Genomic DNA, 15,412 nt, shown 5'->3' on the forward strand with positions numbered 1-15,412 from the left:
GTGGCTCACCGTGGAGACAAGGACACTGGCAGCAGAAGTCCTGGGAAGTACTCCTTGGCGTGAGCCCTCCCAGAGTCTGTCATTAGCCCCACCAAAGAGCCCCGGTAGGCTCCACTGTTGGGTTGCCTCAGGCCAAAAAACCAACAGGGAGGGAACCCAGCCCCACCCATCAACAGTCAAGCTGATTAAAGTTTTACTGAGCTCTGCCCACCAGAGCAACAGTCAGCTCTACCCACCACCAGGCCCTCCCATCAGGAAACATACACAAGCCTCTTAGACAGCCTCATCCCCCAGAGGGCAGACAGCAGAAGCAAGAAGAACTACAATCCTGCAGCCTGTGGAACAAAAAACACATTCACAGAAAGACAAGATGAAAAGGCAGAGAGCTACATACCAGATGAAGGAACAAGATAAAACCCCAGAAAAACAGTTAAATGAAGTGGAGATAGGCAACCTTCCAGAAAAAGAATTCAGAATAATGATAGTGAAGATGATCCAGGACCACGGAAAAAGAATGGAGGCAAAGATCGAGAAGATGCAAGAAATGTTTAACAAAGACCTAGAAGAATTAAAGGACAAACAAACAGAGATGAACAATATAATAACTGAAATGAAAACTACACTAGAAGGAATCAATAGCAGAATAACCGAGGCAGAAAACGGATAAGTGACCTGGAAGACAGAATGGTGGAATTCATTGCTGTGGAACAGAATAAAGAAAAAAGAATGAAAAGAAATGAAGACAGCCTAAGAGACTTCTGGGACAACATTAAACCCAACAACATTTGCATTATAGGGGTCCCAGAAGGAGAAGAGAGAGACAAAGGACCAGAGAAAATATTTGAAGAGATTATAGATGAAAACTTCCCTAACATGGGAAAGGAAATAGCCACCCAAGTCCAGGAAGCGCAGAGAGTCCCATACAGGATAAACCCAAGGAGAAAGACGCCAAGACACATAGTAATCAAATTGGCAAAAATTAAAGACAAAGAAAAATTATTGAAAGCAGCAAGGGAAAAACAAAAAATAACATACAAGGGAACTCCCATAAGGTTAACAAGTGATTTCTCAGCAGAAACTCTACAAGCCAGAAGGGAGTGGCATGATGTACTTAAAGTGATGAAAGGGAAGAACCTACAACCAAGATTACTCGACCTGGCAAGGATCTCATTCAGATTCGATGGAGAAATCAAAAGCTTTACAGACAAGCAAAAGCTAAGAGAATTCAGCACCACCAAACCAGCTCTACAACAAATGCTAAAGGAACTTCTCTAAGTGGGAAACACAAGAGAAGAAAAGGATCTACAAAAACAAACCCAAAACAATTAAGAAAACGGTCATAGGAACATACATATCGATAATTACCTTAAACGTGAATGGATTAAATGCTCCAACCAAAAGACACAGGCTTGCTGAATGGATACAAAAACAAGACCCCTATATATGCTGTTTACAAGAGACCCACTTCAGACTAAGGGACACAAACAGACTGAAAGTGAGGGGATGGAAAAAGATATTCCATGCAAATGGAAATCAAAAGAAAGCTGGAGTAGCTATACTCATATCAGATAAAATAGACTTTAAAATAAAGAATGTAATAAGAGACAAGGAAGGACACTACATAATGATCAAGGGATCAATCCAAGAAGAAGATATAACAATTATAAATATATATGCACCCAACATAGGAGCACCTCAATACATAAGGCAACTGCTAACAGCTATAAAAGAGGAAGTCGACAGTAACACAATAATACTGGGGGATTTTAACACCACACTTACACCAATGGACAGATCATACAAAATGAAAACAGATAAGGAAACAGAAGCTTTAAATGACACAATAGAACAGATAGATTTAATTTATATTTATAGGACATTCCATCCAAAAACAGCAGATGACACTTTCTTCTCAAGTGCGCACGGAACATTCTCCAGGATAGATCACATCTTGGGTCACAAATCAAGCCTCAGTGAAGATAAGAAAATTGAAATCATATCAAGCATCTTTTCTGACCACAACACTATGAGATTAGAAATGAATTACAGGGAAAAATACGTAAAAAACACAAACACATGGAGGCTAAACAATACGTTACTAAATAACGAAGAGATCACTGAAGAAATCAAAGAGGAAATCAAAAAATACCTAGAGACAAATGACAATGAAAACACGATGATCTAAAACCTATGGGATGCAGCAAAAGCAGTTCTAAGAGGGAAGTTTATAGCTATACAAGCCTACCTCAAGAAACATGAAAAATCTCAAGTAAACAATCTAAATTTAAACCTAAAGCAACTAGAGAAAGAAGAACAAACAAAACCCAAAGTTAGCAGAAGGAAAGAAATCATAAAGATCAGAGCAGAAATAAATGAAATAGAAACGAAGAAAACAATAGCAAAGATCAATAAAACTAAAAGCTGCGTTCTTTGAGAAGATAAACAAAATTGATAAACCATTAGCCAGACTCATCAAGAAAAAAAGGGAGAAGGCTCAAATCAATAGAATTAGAAAGGAAAAAGGAGAATAACAACTGACACTGCAGAAATACAAACGATCATGAGAGCTTACTACAAGCAACTCCATGCCAATAAAATGGACAACCTGGAAGAAATGGACAAATTCTTACAAATGCACAACCTTCCATGACTGAACCAGGAAGAAATAGAAAATATGGACAAACCAATCACAAGCACTGAAGTTGAAATTGTGATTAACAATCTTCCAACAAACAAAAGCCCAGGACCACATGGCTTCATAGGGGAATTCTACCAAACATTTAGAGAAGAGCTAACACCCATCCTTCTCAAACTCTTCCAAAAATTTGCAGAGGAAGGAACACTGCCAAACTCATTCTATGAGGCAACCATCACCCTGATACCAAACCAGACAAATATACTACAAAAAAAGAAAATTACAGACCAATATCACTGATGAATATAGATGCAAGAATCCTCAACAAAATACTACCAAACAGAATCCAACAACACATTAAAAGGATCATACACCATGATCAAGTGGGATTTATCCCAGGGATGCAAGGATTCCTCAATATACACAAATCAATCAATGCGATATACCATATTACAAATTGAAGTATAAAAACCATATGATCATCTCAATAGATGCAGAAAAAGCTTTTGAGAAAATTCAACACCAATGTATGATAAAAACTCTCCAGAAAGTGGGCATGGAGGGAACCTATCTCAACATAATGAAGGCCATATATGACAAACCCAGAGCAAACATCATTCTCAATGGTGAAAAACTGAAAGCATTTCCTCTAAGATCAGGAACGAGACAAGGATGTCCACGCTCACCACTATTATTCAACATACTTTTGGAAGTCCTAGCCACAGCAATCAGAGAAGAAAAAGAAATAAAAGGAATACAAATTGAAAAAGAAGAAGTAAAACTGTCACTGTTTGCAGATGACATGATACTATACATAGAGAATCCTAAAGATGCCACCAGAAAACTGCTAGAGCTAATCAATGAATTTGGTAAAGTAGCAGGATACAAAATTAATGCACAGAATCTCTTGCATTCCTATACAGTAATGATGAAAAATCTGAAAGAGAAATTATGGAAACACTCCCATTTACCATTGCAATGAAAAGAATAAAATACCTAGGAATAAACCTACCTAGGGAGACAAAAGACCTGTATGCAGAAAACTATAAGACACGGATGAAATAAATTAAAGATGATATCAACAGATGGAGAGATATACCATGTTCTTGGATGGGAAGAGTCAATATTGTGAAAATGAGTCTACTACCCAAAGCAATCTACAGATTCAATGCAATCCCTATCAAATTACCAATGGCATTTTTTATGGAACTAGAACAAATTATCTTAAAATTTGTATGGAGACACAAAAGACCCCGAATAGCCAACGCAGTCTTGAGGGATAAAAATGGAGCTGGAGGAATCAGACTCCCTGACTTCAGACTATACTACAAAGCTACAGTAATCAAGACAATATGGTACTGGCACAAAAACAGATACACAGATCAATGGAACAAGACAGAAAGCCCAGAGATAAACCCACGCACCTATGGTCAACTAATCTATGACAAAGGAGGCAAAGATATACAATGGAGAAAAGACAGTCTCTTCAATAAGTGGTGCTGGGAAAACTGAACAGCTACCTGAAAATGAATGAAATTAGAACACTCCCTAACGCTATACACAAAACTAAACTCAAAATGGATTAGAGACCTAAATGTAAGACCAGACACTATAAAACTCTTAGAGGAAAACATAGGAAGAACACTCTTTGACATAAATCACAGCAAGATCTTTTTTGATCCACCTCCTAGAGTAATGGAAATAAAAACAAAAATAAACAAATGGGACCTAATGAAACTTCAAAGCTTTTGCACAGCAAAGGAAACCATAAACAAGATGAAAAGGCAATGCTCAGAATGGGAGAAAATATTTGCAAACGAATCAACGGAAAAAGGATTAATCTCCAAAATATATAAACAGCTCATGCAGCTCAATATTAAAGAAACAAACAACCCAATCCAAAAATGGGCAGAAGACCTAAATAAACATTTCTCCAAAGAAGGCATACAGATGATCAAGAAGCACATGAAAAGCTGCTCAACATCACTATTAGAGAAATGCAAATGAAAACAACAATGAGATATCACCTCACACCAGTTAGAATGGGCATCATCAGAAAATCTACAAACAACAAATGCTGGAAAGGGTGTGGAGAAAAGGGAACCCTCTTGCACTGTTGGTGGGAATGTAAATTGATACAGCCACTAGGGAGAACAGTATGGAGGTTCCTTAAAAAACTAAAAATAGAATTACCATATGATCCAGCAATCCCTCTGCTGGGCATATACCCAGAGAAAACTATAATTCAAAAAGACACATGCACCGCAATGTTCCTTGCAGCACTATTTACAATAGTCAGTTCATGGAAGCAACCTAAATTCCCATCGATAGACGAATGGATAAAGAAGATGTGGTACATATATACAATGGAAAATTACTCAGCCATAAAAAGGAACGAAATTGAGTCATTTGTTGAGACATGGATGGACCTAGAGACTGTCATACAGAGTGGAGTAAGTCAGAAAGAGAAAAACAAATATCGTATATTAACACATGTATGTGGAACCTAGAAAAATGGTACAGATGAACCCGTTTGCAGGGCAGAAGTTGAGACCCAGATGTAGAGAACAAACGTATGGACACCAAGGGGGGAAAACTACGGTGGGGTGGGGATGGTGGTGTGCTGAATTGGGCGATTGGGATTTACATGTATACACTGATGTGTATAAAATTGATGAATAATAAGAACCTGCAGTATAAAAAAACAAACAAACAAAAAAAAACAACTAATACTAAATTTTCTTTGGGTTATTTGTATGGAAATATGTTTTTTTTTTTTAATTAATTTATTTTATTTTTTGCTGTGTTGGGTCTTCGTTGCTGCGAGCGAGCTTTCTCTAGTTGCGGTGAGCAGGCTTCTCATCGCAGTGGCTTCTCTTGTTGCGGAGCACAGGCTCTAGGCGCACGGGCTTCAGTAGTTGTGGCTCGCAGGCTCTAGAGCACAGGCTCAGTAGTTGTGGCGCACGGGCTTAGTTGCTCTGTGGCATATGGGATCTTCCCGGACCAGGGCTCGAACCCATGTTCCCTGCATTGGCAGGCGGATTCTTAACCACTGCGCCACCAGGGAAGCCCTGGAAATATGTTAATATAAATGTTTCAGACATTACATGAAATTTCTAAAAATCTTATATGTTCTGGTATTATAAGTCATAATTCTAGTTATTACTTTAAAATGTATATGTCAGAAATAACTAAATTTCCTTGTCAATTGCATTATCATGAACTTTCATCAAATCTTTAACCGTGGTCATTTTTAAGTCTTTTGTCATTTACAGACAGTTCTGGGTGTACTCTGATGCTTTTGCAAAAATGTTCCTATAAAAGGGTTTCATCTTCAAGGAATTCATGGAAAAGACTCTGAGAAGTACAGGTTTCTGGTAACTGACTATACTGCTGAACTGAATGAATAAGCATTTTCAGAACTCTAATGGAAAATGGATAAATTCATAAAAGTGCTAACAAAAGATCAAGATGAAAAAAAAATTAATTACATGGGATTGAGTGAACTGATGAGGATGATTATAATTTTTGTGACTTTCTGTTTGAATAAAAAAAAATCCCACAAGGACTCAGAGGCAAAAAATATACAAATCAATTTTCACTGAAATGTAAAGGAGCTGTTACAGTGGAAGATTACTGGACTGAATGTCAGTATTATGACATAGTATGAGTGTGTTATGCATTTGGTAATTGCAATCGGTGTTTTTGTTGTGGTCATCCATTTACAATGCTTGGTGTCAGTTTATTTGTCTCTTGTAAAAATAAAATCAGTGTGTGTGTGTGAAAAAAAAAGAATGAAATGTTGCCATCTGCAATAACATGGATGGACCTGGAGGGTATTACGCTATGTGAAATAAGTTATACAGAGAAAGACAAATACTGTATTCTATCACTTACATGAGGAATCTAAAAAATAAAACAGAGTAGTGAACATAACCAAAAGAAACTGCCTCACAGTTATAGCAAAGAAACTAGTGGTTATGGGTGGAGAGAGGGAAGAGGGGTGTGGCAAATTAGGGGTAGGGAACAAAGAGGTATCAACTACTATGTATAAAATATGTAAGCTACAAGAATATATTATACAGCATATGGCCAGTATTTTATAATAACTATAAATGGAATATAACCTTAAACAATTGTATCACCATGTTGTATACCTGAAACTTATATAATATTGTGCATCAACTATACCTCAGTGAAAAAAATGTCATGGAATACAGTGATCTGATTGAAAATTCAAAATATCTCTCATGAAGAAACTCAATAAGCTATACGAAAACTCAGAAAGGCAGTTCAATGAGCTCAGGAATAAAATTAAATAACAGAAGGAATAATTTACCAAACAGATTAAAACTCCAAAAAAGAACCAAACAGTAATTCTAGAACTAAAGACCACAATAAATGAGATGAAGAATGCAATAGAAACCATTGGAAAACAGAGTTGACCATATGGAAGAGAAAATTATTGAGCTTGAAGATAGGAATCTAGAAATGACACAAGTAGAAGAGGAAAGACAAATGAGATATTAAACAATGAAGAAATTGCATGAGAGCTATCCACCTCTTTTAGGCAGGTCATCATTAGGGTAATGTGTATCCCAGAAGGATAAGAGAAGGAAAGGGAGTAGAGAGTTCATTTGAAGAAGTAATAGCTGAGAACTTTCCAAACCTGGGTAAGGAACTGGATATATATGTCCATGAAGCCAAGAGAACACCTAATTACCTTGGTGAAAAAAGACCTTCTCCAAGAAATATTATATTAAAACTGTCAAAAGTTAATGACAAAGAAAAAATTTCAAAGGCACCCAAGGAAAAATAGACGGTAACCTACAAAGGAACCTACATTAGGCTATCAGCAGATTTCTTAGCAGAAACTCTACAGGCCAGGAGGGAATGGGATGCCATTCTAAAAATACTGAAAGATTAAAAACTGTAACCCAAGAATACTCTATCCAGTAAAGTTATCATTCACTTATGAAAGAGAAATGAAGGTTTTCCCCAGAGAACAAAAGTTGTGGAAGTTCATCAGCACTAGACTTGCCTTACAAGAAATGTTAAAAGGAGCTCTTCTACCAGAAAGAAAAAGGCAAAGGTAAGGAAAATGTTGAATAAGGTGGTAAATAGACAGAATCAGAAAATTACAACTGTATATTAGAATAGATTGTTTAAAACTTAATTATAACATAAAAGTTAAATGGAAAAAGAAGCAAAACTGACTATAGCTACTTCAAGTTAGTAACAAACTCACAACTTAAAAAGGGATAATTTGAGACAACAGAAATATAGAAAGGGAAGAGGAAAAGGATGGAACCTGTATAGAAACATGAAGATAAGATGTTATCAGAAGAAAAAAACTACTTTATTTAAGAGACACTTTGTATAAACCTTATAGTAACCACAAAACACAAATCTAGAGCAGAGCATGAAACATGAAAGAGGTAACTGAGAAAAACATCATAGAAAACCACCAAACTAAAATAGCAGACAGAAGCACAAAGAAAAAGAAACAGTAGAGATATATATCAACCATAAACAAAAGTGTATATGGCATTACTAAGTCCTTGATAGCAATAATCACCCTAAATGAAAATCGGTTGAATTTAGCAATCAAAAGACACAGAGTGGCTGGACAAATTAAAAAACAAGACCCAACTACGTGCTGCTTCCAGGAGACTCACCTCAGCTCTAACGACAAACATAGGCTCAAAATGAAGGAAATGACAGCCAAAAAAAAAGCAGGTGTAGCCATACCATATCAGACAAACAGACTATGCCAAAAAAAAACGTAACAAGAGACAAAGATGGACATCATAAAATGATAAAGGGTACAATTCATCATGAAGATATAAAAATTATTAATATATATGCACTATATTAAGGAGCAACAAAATATATAAAGGAATTATTAACAGAATTAAAGGGGTACATTGAAAGCAACATAATAATTGTAGCAGACATTAACACCCCACTTACATCAATGGACAGATCATCCAGGCAGAAAGTCTTCAAGGACACAGCAGCCTTGAAGGAAACATTAGACCAGGTAGATCTGATAGATTTGTATTGAACATTCCTTAAAATTACAGCACAATACACATTCTTCTCAAGTGCACATGGAACATTCTCAATGATAGATCATATGCTAGGACACAAAAAAGTCTCAATAAATTTCAGAAGCCTGAAATCATATCAAGCCTCTTTTCTGATCACAGTGGCATATATAATTAGAAATTAACTACAAGAAATAAGCTGGAAAAAAAAATCACAAATACATGGAGACTGAAAAACACGCTACTAAACAACTCTTGGGTCAATGAAGAAATTAAAGGCAAAATCAAAAAATACCTGAAGACAATGAAAATGAAAATATGACATACCAGTAAAAGGAAGGAAATAATAAAGATCAGAGTGGAAATAAGAGAAATAGAGATTAAACAGACAATAGAAAAGATAAATGAAACTAGGAGCTGGTTCTTTGAAAAGATAAACAAAATTGACCAACATTTAGCTTAACTCATAAAGAAAAAAAAAGAGAAGGCTCAGCTAACTAAAATCAGAAATAAAAGAAATTACAATGGATACCACAGAAATACAAATGATTATAAGAGAATACTATGAACAGCTATATGGCAATAAATTAGACAACCTAAAAAATGGACCTTCCAAGACTGAATCATGAAGAAATGGAAAATCTGAATGGACCAATCACTAGTAAAGAGACTGAAGCAGTAATCAAAAACCTCCCCCCAAGAAAAAAAAATTGAGAACCAGATGCCTTCACAGGTAAATTCTACCAAACATTTAAAATTGATTTAATGCCTACCCTTCTCAAACTCTTCCAAAATATTGAAGAGGAAGGAACGCTTGCTAACTCATTTTATGAGCTCAATACTACCTGATACCAAAACCAGACAAGGGCAATGCAAAAAAAGAATTGTATAGGTCAGTATTTCTAATGAACATAGATGCAAAAATTGTCAACAAAATATTAACAAAGCATATACAGCAATACATTAAAAGGATACAACATGATCAAGTGGGATTTATTCCAGGCATGCAAGGATGGTTCAACATTCACAAATCAGTCAATGTGATATACCACATCAACAAAGTGAAGGGTAAAAATCATATGATCATCTCAATAGATGCAGAAAAAGCATTTGACAAGATTCAACACCCATTTATGATAAAAACTCTCAATAAAATGGGTATAAAATAAATGCACCTCAACATAATAAAAGCCATACATAACAAGCCCATAGGTAACAACATACTCAACAATGAAAAACTGAAAGCTATACCTCTAAGACCAGGAAAAAGACAAGGATGCCCACTCTTGCCAGTCTTATTCAAAATAAGAAGTCCTAGCCAGAGCAATTACAAAAGAAAAAGAAATAAAAGGCATCAAAATTGGAAAAGAAGAAGTAAAACTGTAACTATTTGTGGATGACATAATTTTATATATAGAAAAACCCTAACAACTCCACCAAAAAACTATTAGAAATAGTAAATGAATAAAGTTGCAGGGTACAAAATCCATATGCAAAATCTGTTGAGTTTCTACACACTAACAACAAACTAGAAGAAAGAGAAATTAAAAATAAAATAATCCCATTTACAGTCACAACAAAAAGAATACCTAGGAATAAATTTAACCAAGGAAGTGAATGACCAGCACACTAAAATCTGTAAGATACTGTTGAAAGAAACTGAACAAGACACAAAGAAATGGAAAGATATTCCGTGGTTGTGGCTTAGAAGAATTAACATTGTTAAAATGTCCATATTACCTAAAGCAATCTACTGATTCAATGCAATCCCTATCAAAACCCCGATGACATTTTTCACAGAAATAGAACAAAACATCCTAAAATTTATGTGGATCCTTAAAAAACCCTGAATACCAAAATAAATCCTGAGGAAAAAGAACAAAGTGGAGGTATCATCCTCCCTGATTTTAAAGTATACCACAAAGCTGCAGTACCAAAACAGCATAGCATTGGCAGAAAAAAGACACACAGACCAATGAAACAGAAATGACAGCAAAGAAATAAACTCATGCATATATGGACAATTAATTTATGACAAAAGAGCAAAGAATGTACAATGGAGAAAGGTAGTCTCTTCAATAAATGGTGTTAGGAAAACTGGACAATCCACATACAAAGAAAAATGAAACTAGACCACTATCTCATACCAGACACAAAAATCAAATCAAAATGGATTAAATCCTTGAATATAAGACCTAAAACCATAAAACCCCTAGAAGAAAACATAAGCAGTATGCTCTTTGACACTGGTCTTAGCAATATCTTTCTGGATATTTTCCTCAGGCAAGAAAGACAAAGCAAAAAACAAACAAATGGGACTACATCAAACTAAAAAGCTTCTGTACAGTAAAGGAAACCATCAGCAAAATGAAAGGACAACATACCAAATGGGAAAAGTTATTTGCAAATCATATATCTGATATGGGGTTAATATCCAAAATATATAAAGAACTCATACAACTCAACAACAACAAAATAAACAATATGATTAAAAAATGGGCAGAGGATTTGAAGAGATATTTTTCCAAAGAAGACATACAGATGGCCAACAGGCACATGAAAAGATGTTCAACATCACTAATTATTAGGGAAATGCAAATCAAAACCAAAACATATCACCTCATGCCCATCAGAATGACTAGTATCAAAAAGACAAGAAACAACAAGTGTTGGAAAGGATGTGGAGAAAAGGAAGTCCTTGTGCACTGCTAATTGGAATGTAACTTGATGCAGACACTATGGAAAGAAGTATGGAGATGCCTCAAAAAGTTAAGAACAGAAATATCATACAATCCAGCTATTCCATTTCTGGGTATTCATCTGAAGAATGCGAAAATAATAATTTGAAAAGACACACACAACCCCTATATTTGTTGCAGCTTTATTTACCATAGCACACAACCCCTATATTTGTTGCAGTTTTATTTACAATAGCCTAGGTATGGAAACAACCCAAGTGCTCACTGATGGATGAATGGATAAAGAAGATGTCATATATGTGTACACACACACAAACACGCACACACACACACAAAATACACAATGGAATACTACTCAGCTATAAAAAAGCCAAAATCTTGCCATTAGTGACAACATGGATGGATATTAAGGGTTTTATGTTAAGTGAAATAAGTCAGATGGAGAAAGACAAATATTGTATGATTTCACTCATATGTGGAATAAAAAGAAAAATGAACAAACAAGACAAAACAAGACAAACACATAGATACAGAGAACAGGGTAGTGGGAGAGGGGAAGCACGGATACAGGCCCATTGCAATAGGCTCCAATATAGCTCATCACAGCACTGGTCAGAACCCTAAATTGTTGATAAAACGGGCAGGGCTGTCTCCTGAAAGAAGTAGGTAGAGGGGTTGGGCTGGGAAGTCAGGCTCTTCCTTCTGAGAGAGAGAGTAGCAGGTGACCCCCACAAGAGGGTCAGGCTCAAGAAGAAACAACTAAGGCTAATCTGGCATCAGCTACTAACGAATTAAACACACACATTCCCTTCAACCCACATATTCCCTTCCTTCGAATCTATTCCATAGACCTTTAAGGAACAAAGTGATTTAACTGACTGCTTCCTGGAACCTGAATGGGAAAAGGGATGTCCAGGGGGTCTCACCTGGGTGAAGATGACACCAAGGGAGATGAGAGAAGCTGTGTCTTGAATGCCCCAATTCACCATTTCTTACTTTTAATTTTTAACTGTAACTTTCAAATCCATTTCTCTATACATTTTAGAACTGTCTTTACATGCATTAAAGAGACATATCATCCAAGCTTTTTAAGCAAATTATTTTTTGTTTATCTGAAATTCAAATTTAAAAATACTTTGGGATGGGTATAAACAAAAACACAATATACCAAAACTTATGGGATACAGAGAAAGAACTGCTAAGAAGGAAATTTATAGCTGTAAATGCATTCATTAAAAAAGAAGAAAGATCTCAAGTAAATCACTTTACACCTTATGAAACTAAAAATGAAGAGCAAATTAAACCCAAAGTCAGCATAAGGAAAGAAATAATAAGGATTAGAACAGAGATAAAAGAAATAAAGATTATAAAAAAATAGAGAAAATCAACAAAACTAAAATTGGTTCTTTGAAAAGATCAATAAATTCAACAAAACTTTAAGCTAAACTGATTAAAAACAATGAGAGTGCTCACTTTAGCAGCACATATAATGTAATTGGAATGATACAGGGATTAGCATGGCACGTGTGAAAGAATAACATGCAAATTTGTGAATTGTTCCATATTTTTGCTATGAGTGTAGAGCTTTAATATTCTTACCATAACAACAGCAACAGCAAAATGGTAATTGTATGAGGTAGAGGATGTGCTAACTGATCTTATTGTGGTAAGCATTTCACAATATTTACATGTATCAGATCACCACATTGTACACCTTAAACTTACACCATGTTATATGTCAATTATATCTCAATAAAGCGGGAAAAAATGCCCCCAAAACCCCTAAATGTCATAGAAATGTATCATTTAATATGTATTATCCAGTTTATGTACAGAATGCTTTGGATATTAAAGGAAAGTATTTCGGCCTCAAAAAATAAAAGAGAAAAGTCTCAAATTACTAAAATCATAAATTAAATTAGGGATGTTACTACCGAATTTACAGAAATAAAGAAAAATATGAGAGAATATCCTGAACAATTGCATGCCAACAAATTAGACAGATGAAATGGACAAATTTCTAGAAACACACAAACTACCAAAAATGACTCAAGAAGGAATAAAACATTTGAACAGGCCTATAACAAGTAATCAAAAACTTCCCAACAAAGAAAAATCCAGGACCAGATGGCTTCACTGGTGAATTCTGCTAAACATTTAAAGAATTAACAACAATCCTTCTCAAACTGTTCCAAATATTGAAGAGAATGGAACACTCCCAGCTCATTCTATGTAGTCACCGTTACCCTGATACCAAAGCCAGACCAGGACATCACGAAAAAACAAAACTGTAGATTAATATGCTTTATGAATATAGATGCAAAAATCCTCAACAATATAGTAGCCAACTGAATGCAGCAGCATATTAAGAGGATTATACACCATGGCCAAGTGGGATTTACCCTAGGAAAGTATGGATGGTTCAACATCTGAAAAATCAATCAATGTTATACACCATATTAATACAATTAATGAGAGGGAGTTCCCTGGTGGCCTAGTGGTTAGGATTCTGGGCTTTCACTACTGTGGCCCAGATTCAATCCCTGGTCAGGGAACTGAGATCCTGCAAGCTGTGTGGCATGGCCAAACAAAAAAGAAACAAAAAAATAAATAAAAAATAAATAAAATTAAGGAGAAAATAACATATAGTCATCTGCATCTCAACATGATTCAGAAAAAACATTTGATATAATCTAACACCCTTTCATCATAAAAGCACTCAACAAACTAGGAACAGACAGGAATGTCCTAAACGTGATAAAGGTCATTTGTAAAACTAAACAAAACAAAACTATAACATACTCAATGGAGAAAGACCAAAAGGTCTCCCCCTAAGATCAGGAACAGTACAAGGATGCTTGCTTTCACTACTTCTATTCAACACTGTAAGTTCTAAACAGGGCATTAGGCAAGAAAATAAAAGGCATCCAAATTGGAAAGGAATAAGTAAAACAATCTCTATTCAGAAATGACATGATCTTACATATATAAAATCCTAATGAATATACAAAATAAACCGTTAGACTTAATAAATGCATTCAGTTCTGTCTTGTACTCATTGAGTTGTGGTCAGTGAGCATGGCACCCTATACTTTACACTTTTGGGGGAAAGTAGAGCAAACAATACCAGCACATTCTCTTTCTCTGTTTTTCCTTCTCTTTGTTGGGGAAAAGGATGGGAAAGAAGAGGAATAGACAAGGAAAGACTCAAAGGAATGAAACAACCTACATCTTGACTGGTTGTATTACTACAAATCAACTATTGTTTCTTGTTTATTTCCCTCAGCAAGTAACAACAACCAAAGAGAGTGTGGTCTTGTTTTCAGAGGCAGCAAGGAATGGGTGATCTGGGGAGAGAGTGTCCTACTCCATAGCCAGGCTTATGGAGATGATGTCAGCTATACAAGGAGAGGCAAAGCAGCTGAGGCCCTGGGCTTGCTGTAAGAAAGGATGGGACAGCTTAGGAACTTACTGAATGTTGTAGGGCACAGTACTAGGATTGAGTACCCCATACACAGTGAAGCCTTTATAGAGAGGGTTCCTGAAGTCTGGTTTCCTCTGAACCAAGAAAGGCCACACGGAATGGGTTTTCTCATAGATTCTGTCAGAAAAAAAAAAGCCAAAAAATTAAAAGCAGCAAGCAAGTAAAATCAACAGTCCTGTTGAACTTGATAATCATCCAAATTTTATTAACAATTAACCTAATTCAAGGCAGAGGGACAGGGGGCTTCCCTGGTGGCGCAGTGGTTGAGAATCTGCCTGCTAATGCAGGGGACACGGGTTCGAGCCCTGGTCTGGGAGGATCCCACATGCCGTGGAGCAACTGGGCCCGTGAACCACAACTGCTGAGCCTGCGTGTCTGGAGCCTGTGCTCCGCAACAAGAGAGGCCGCGATATTGAGAGGCCCGTGCACCGCGATGAAGAGTGGCCCCCACTTGCCGCAGCTAGAGAAAGCCCTAGCACAGAAACGAAGACCCAACGTAGCAATCAATCAATCAATCAATCTTTAAAAACAAAAAAGACAGAGG

At 36.0% G+C, this 15,412-nt stretch overlaps 1 protein-coding gene across 7 annotated transcripts in view; it reads right to left on the bottom strand.

Annotated features, from left to right (window-relative positions):
* Positions 1–15,412, bottom strand: part of MTMR8 (myotubularin related protein 8) — a 228,318-nt gene that overhangs the window by 113,315 nt on the left and 99,591 nt on the right. For all 7 annotated transcript variants that reach the window (XR_014239517.1, XM_082376610.1, XM_082376609.1 and 4 more), the window contains one exon: positions 14,857–14,985. Coding sequence is in view for 6 of the 7 variants with exons in the window: in XM_082376610.1 (XP_082232736.1) it covers positions 14,857–14,985 (129 nt within the window). In the remaining variant the exon portion in view is untranslated. The remainder of the gene's footprint in view (positions 1–14,856; positions 14,986–15,412) is intronic.

This window comes from Balaenoptera borealis (assembly GCF_965194805.1).
Source record: "Balaenoptera borealis genome assembly, chromosome: X".
Classification (NCBI taxonomy): domain Eukaryota; kingdom Metazoa; phylum Chordata; class Mammalia; order Artiodactyla; family Balaenopteridae; genus Balaenoptera; species Balaenoptera borealis.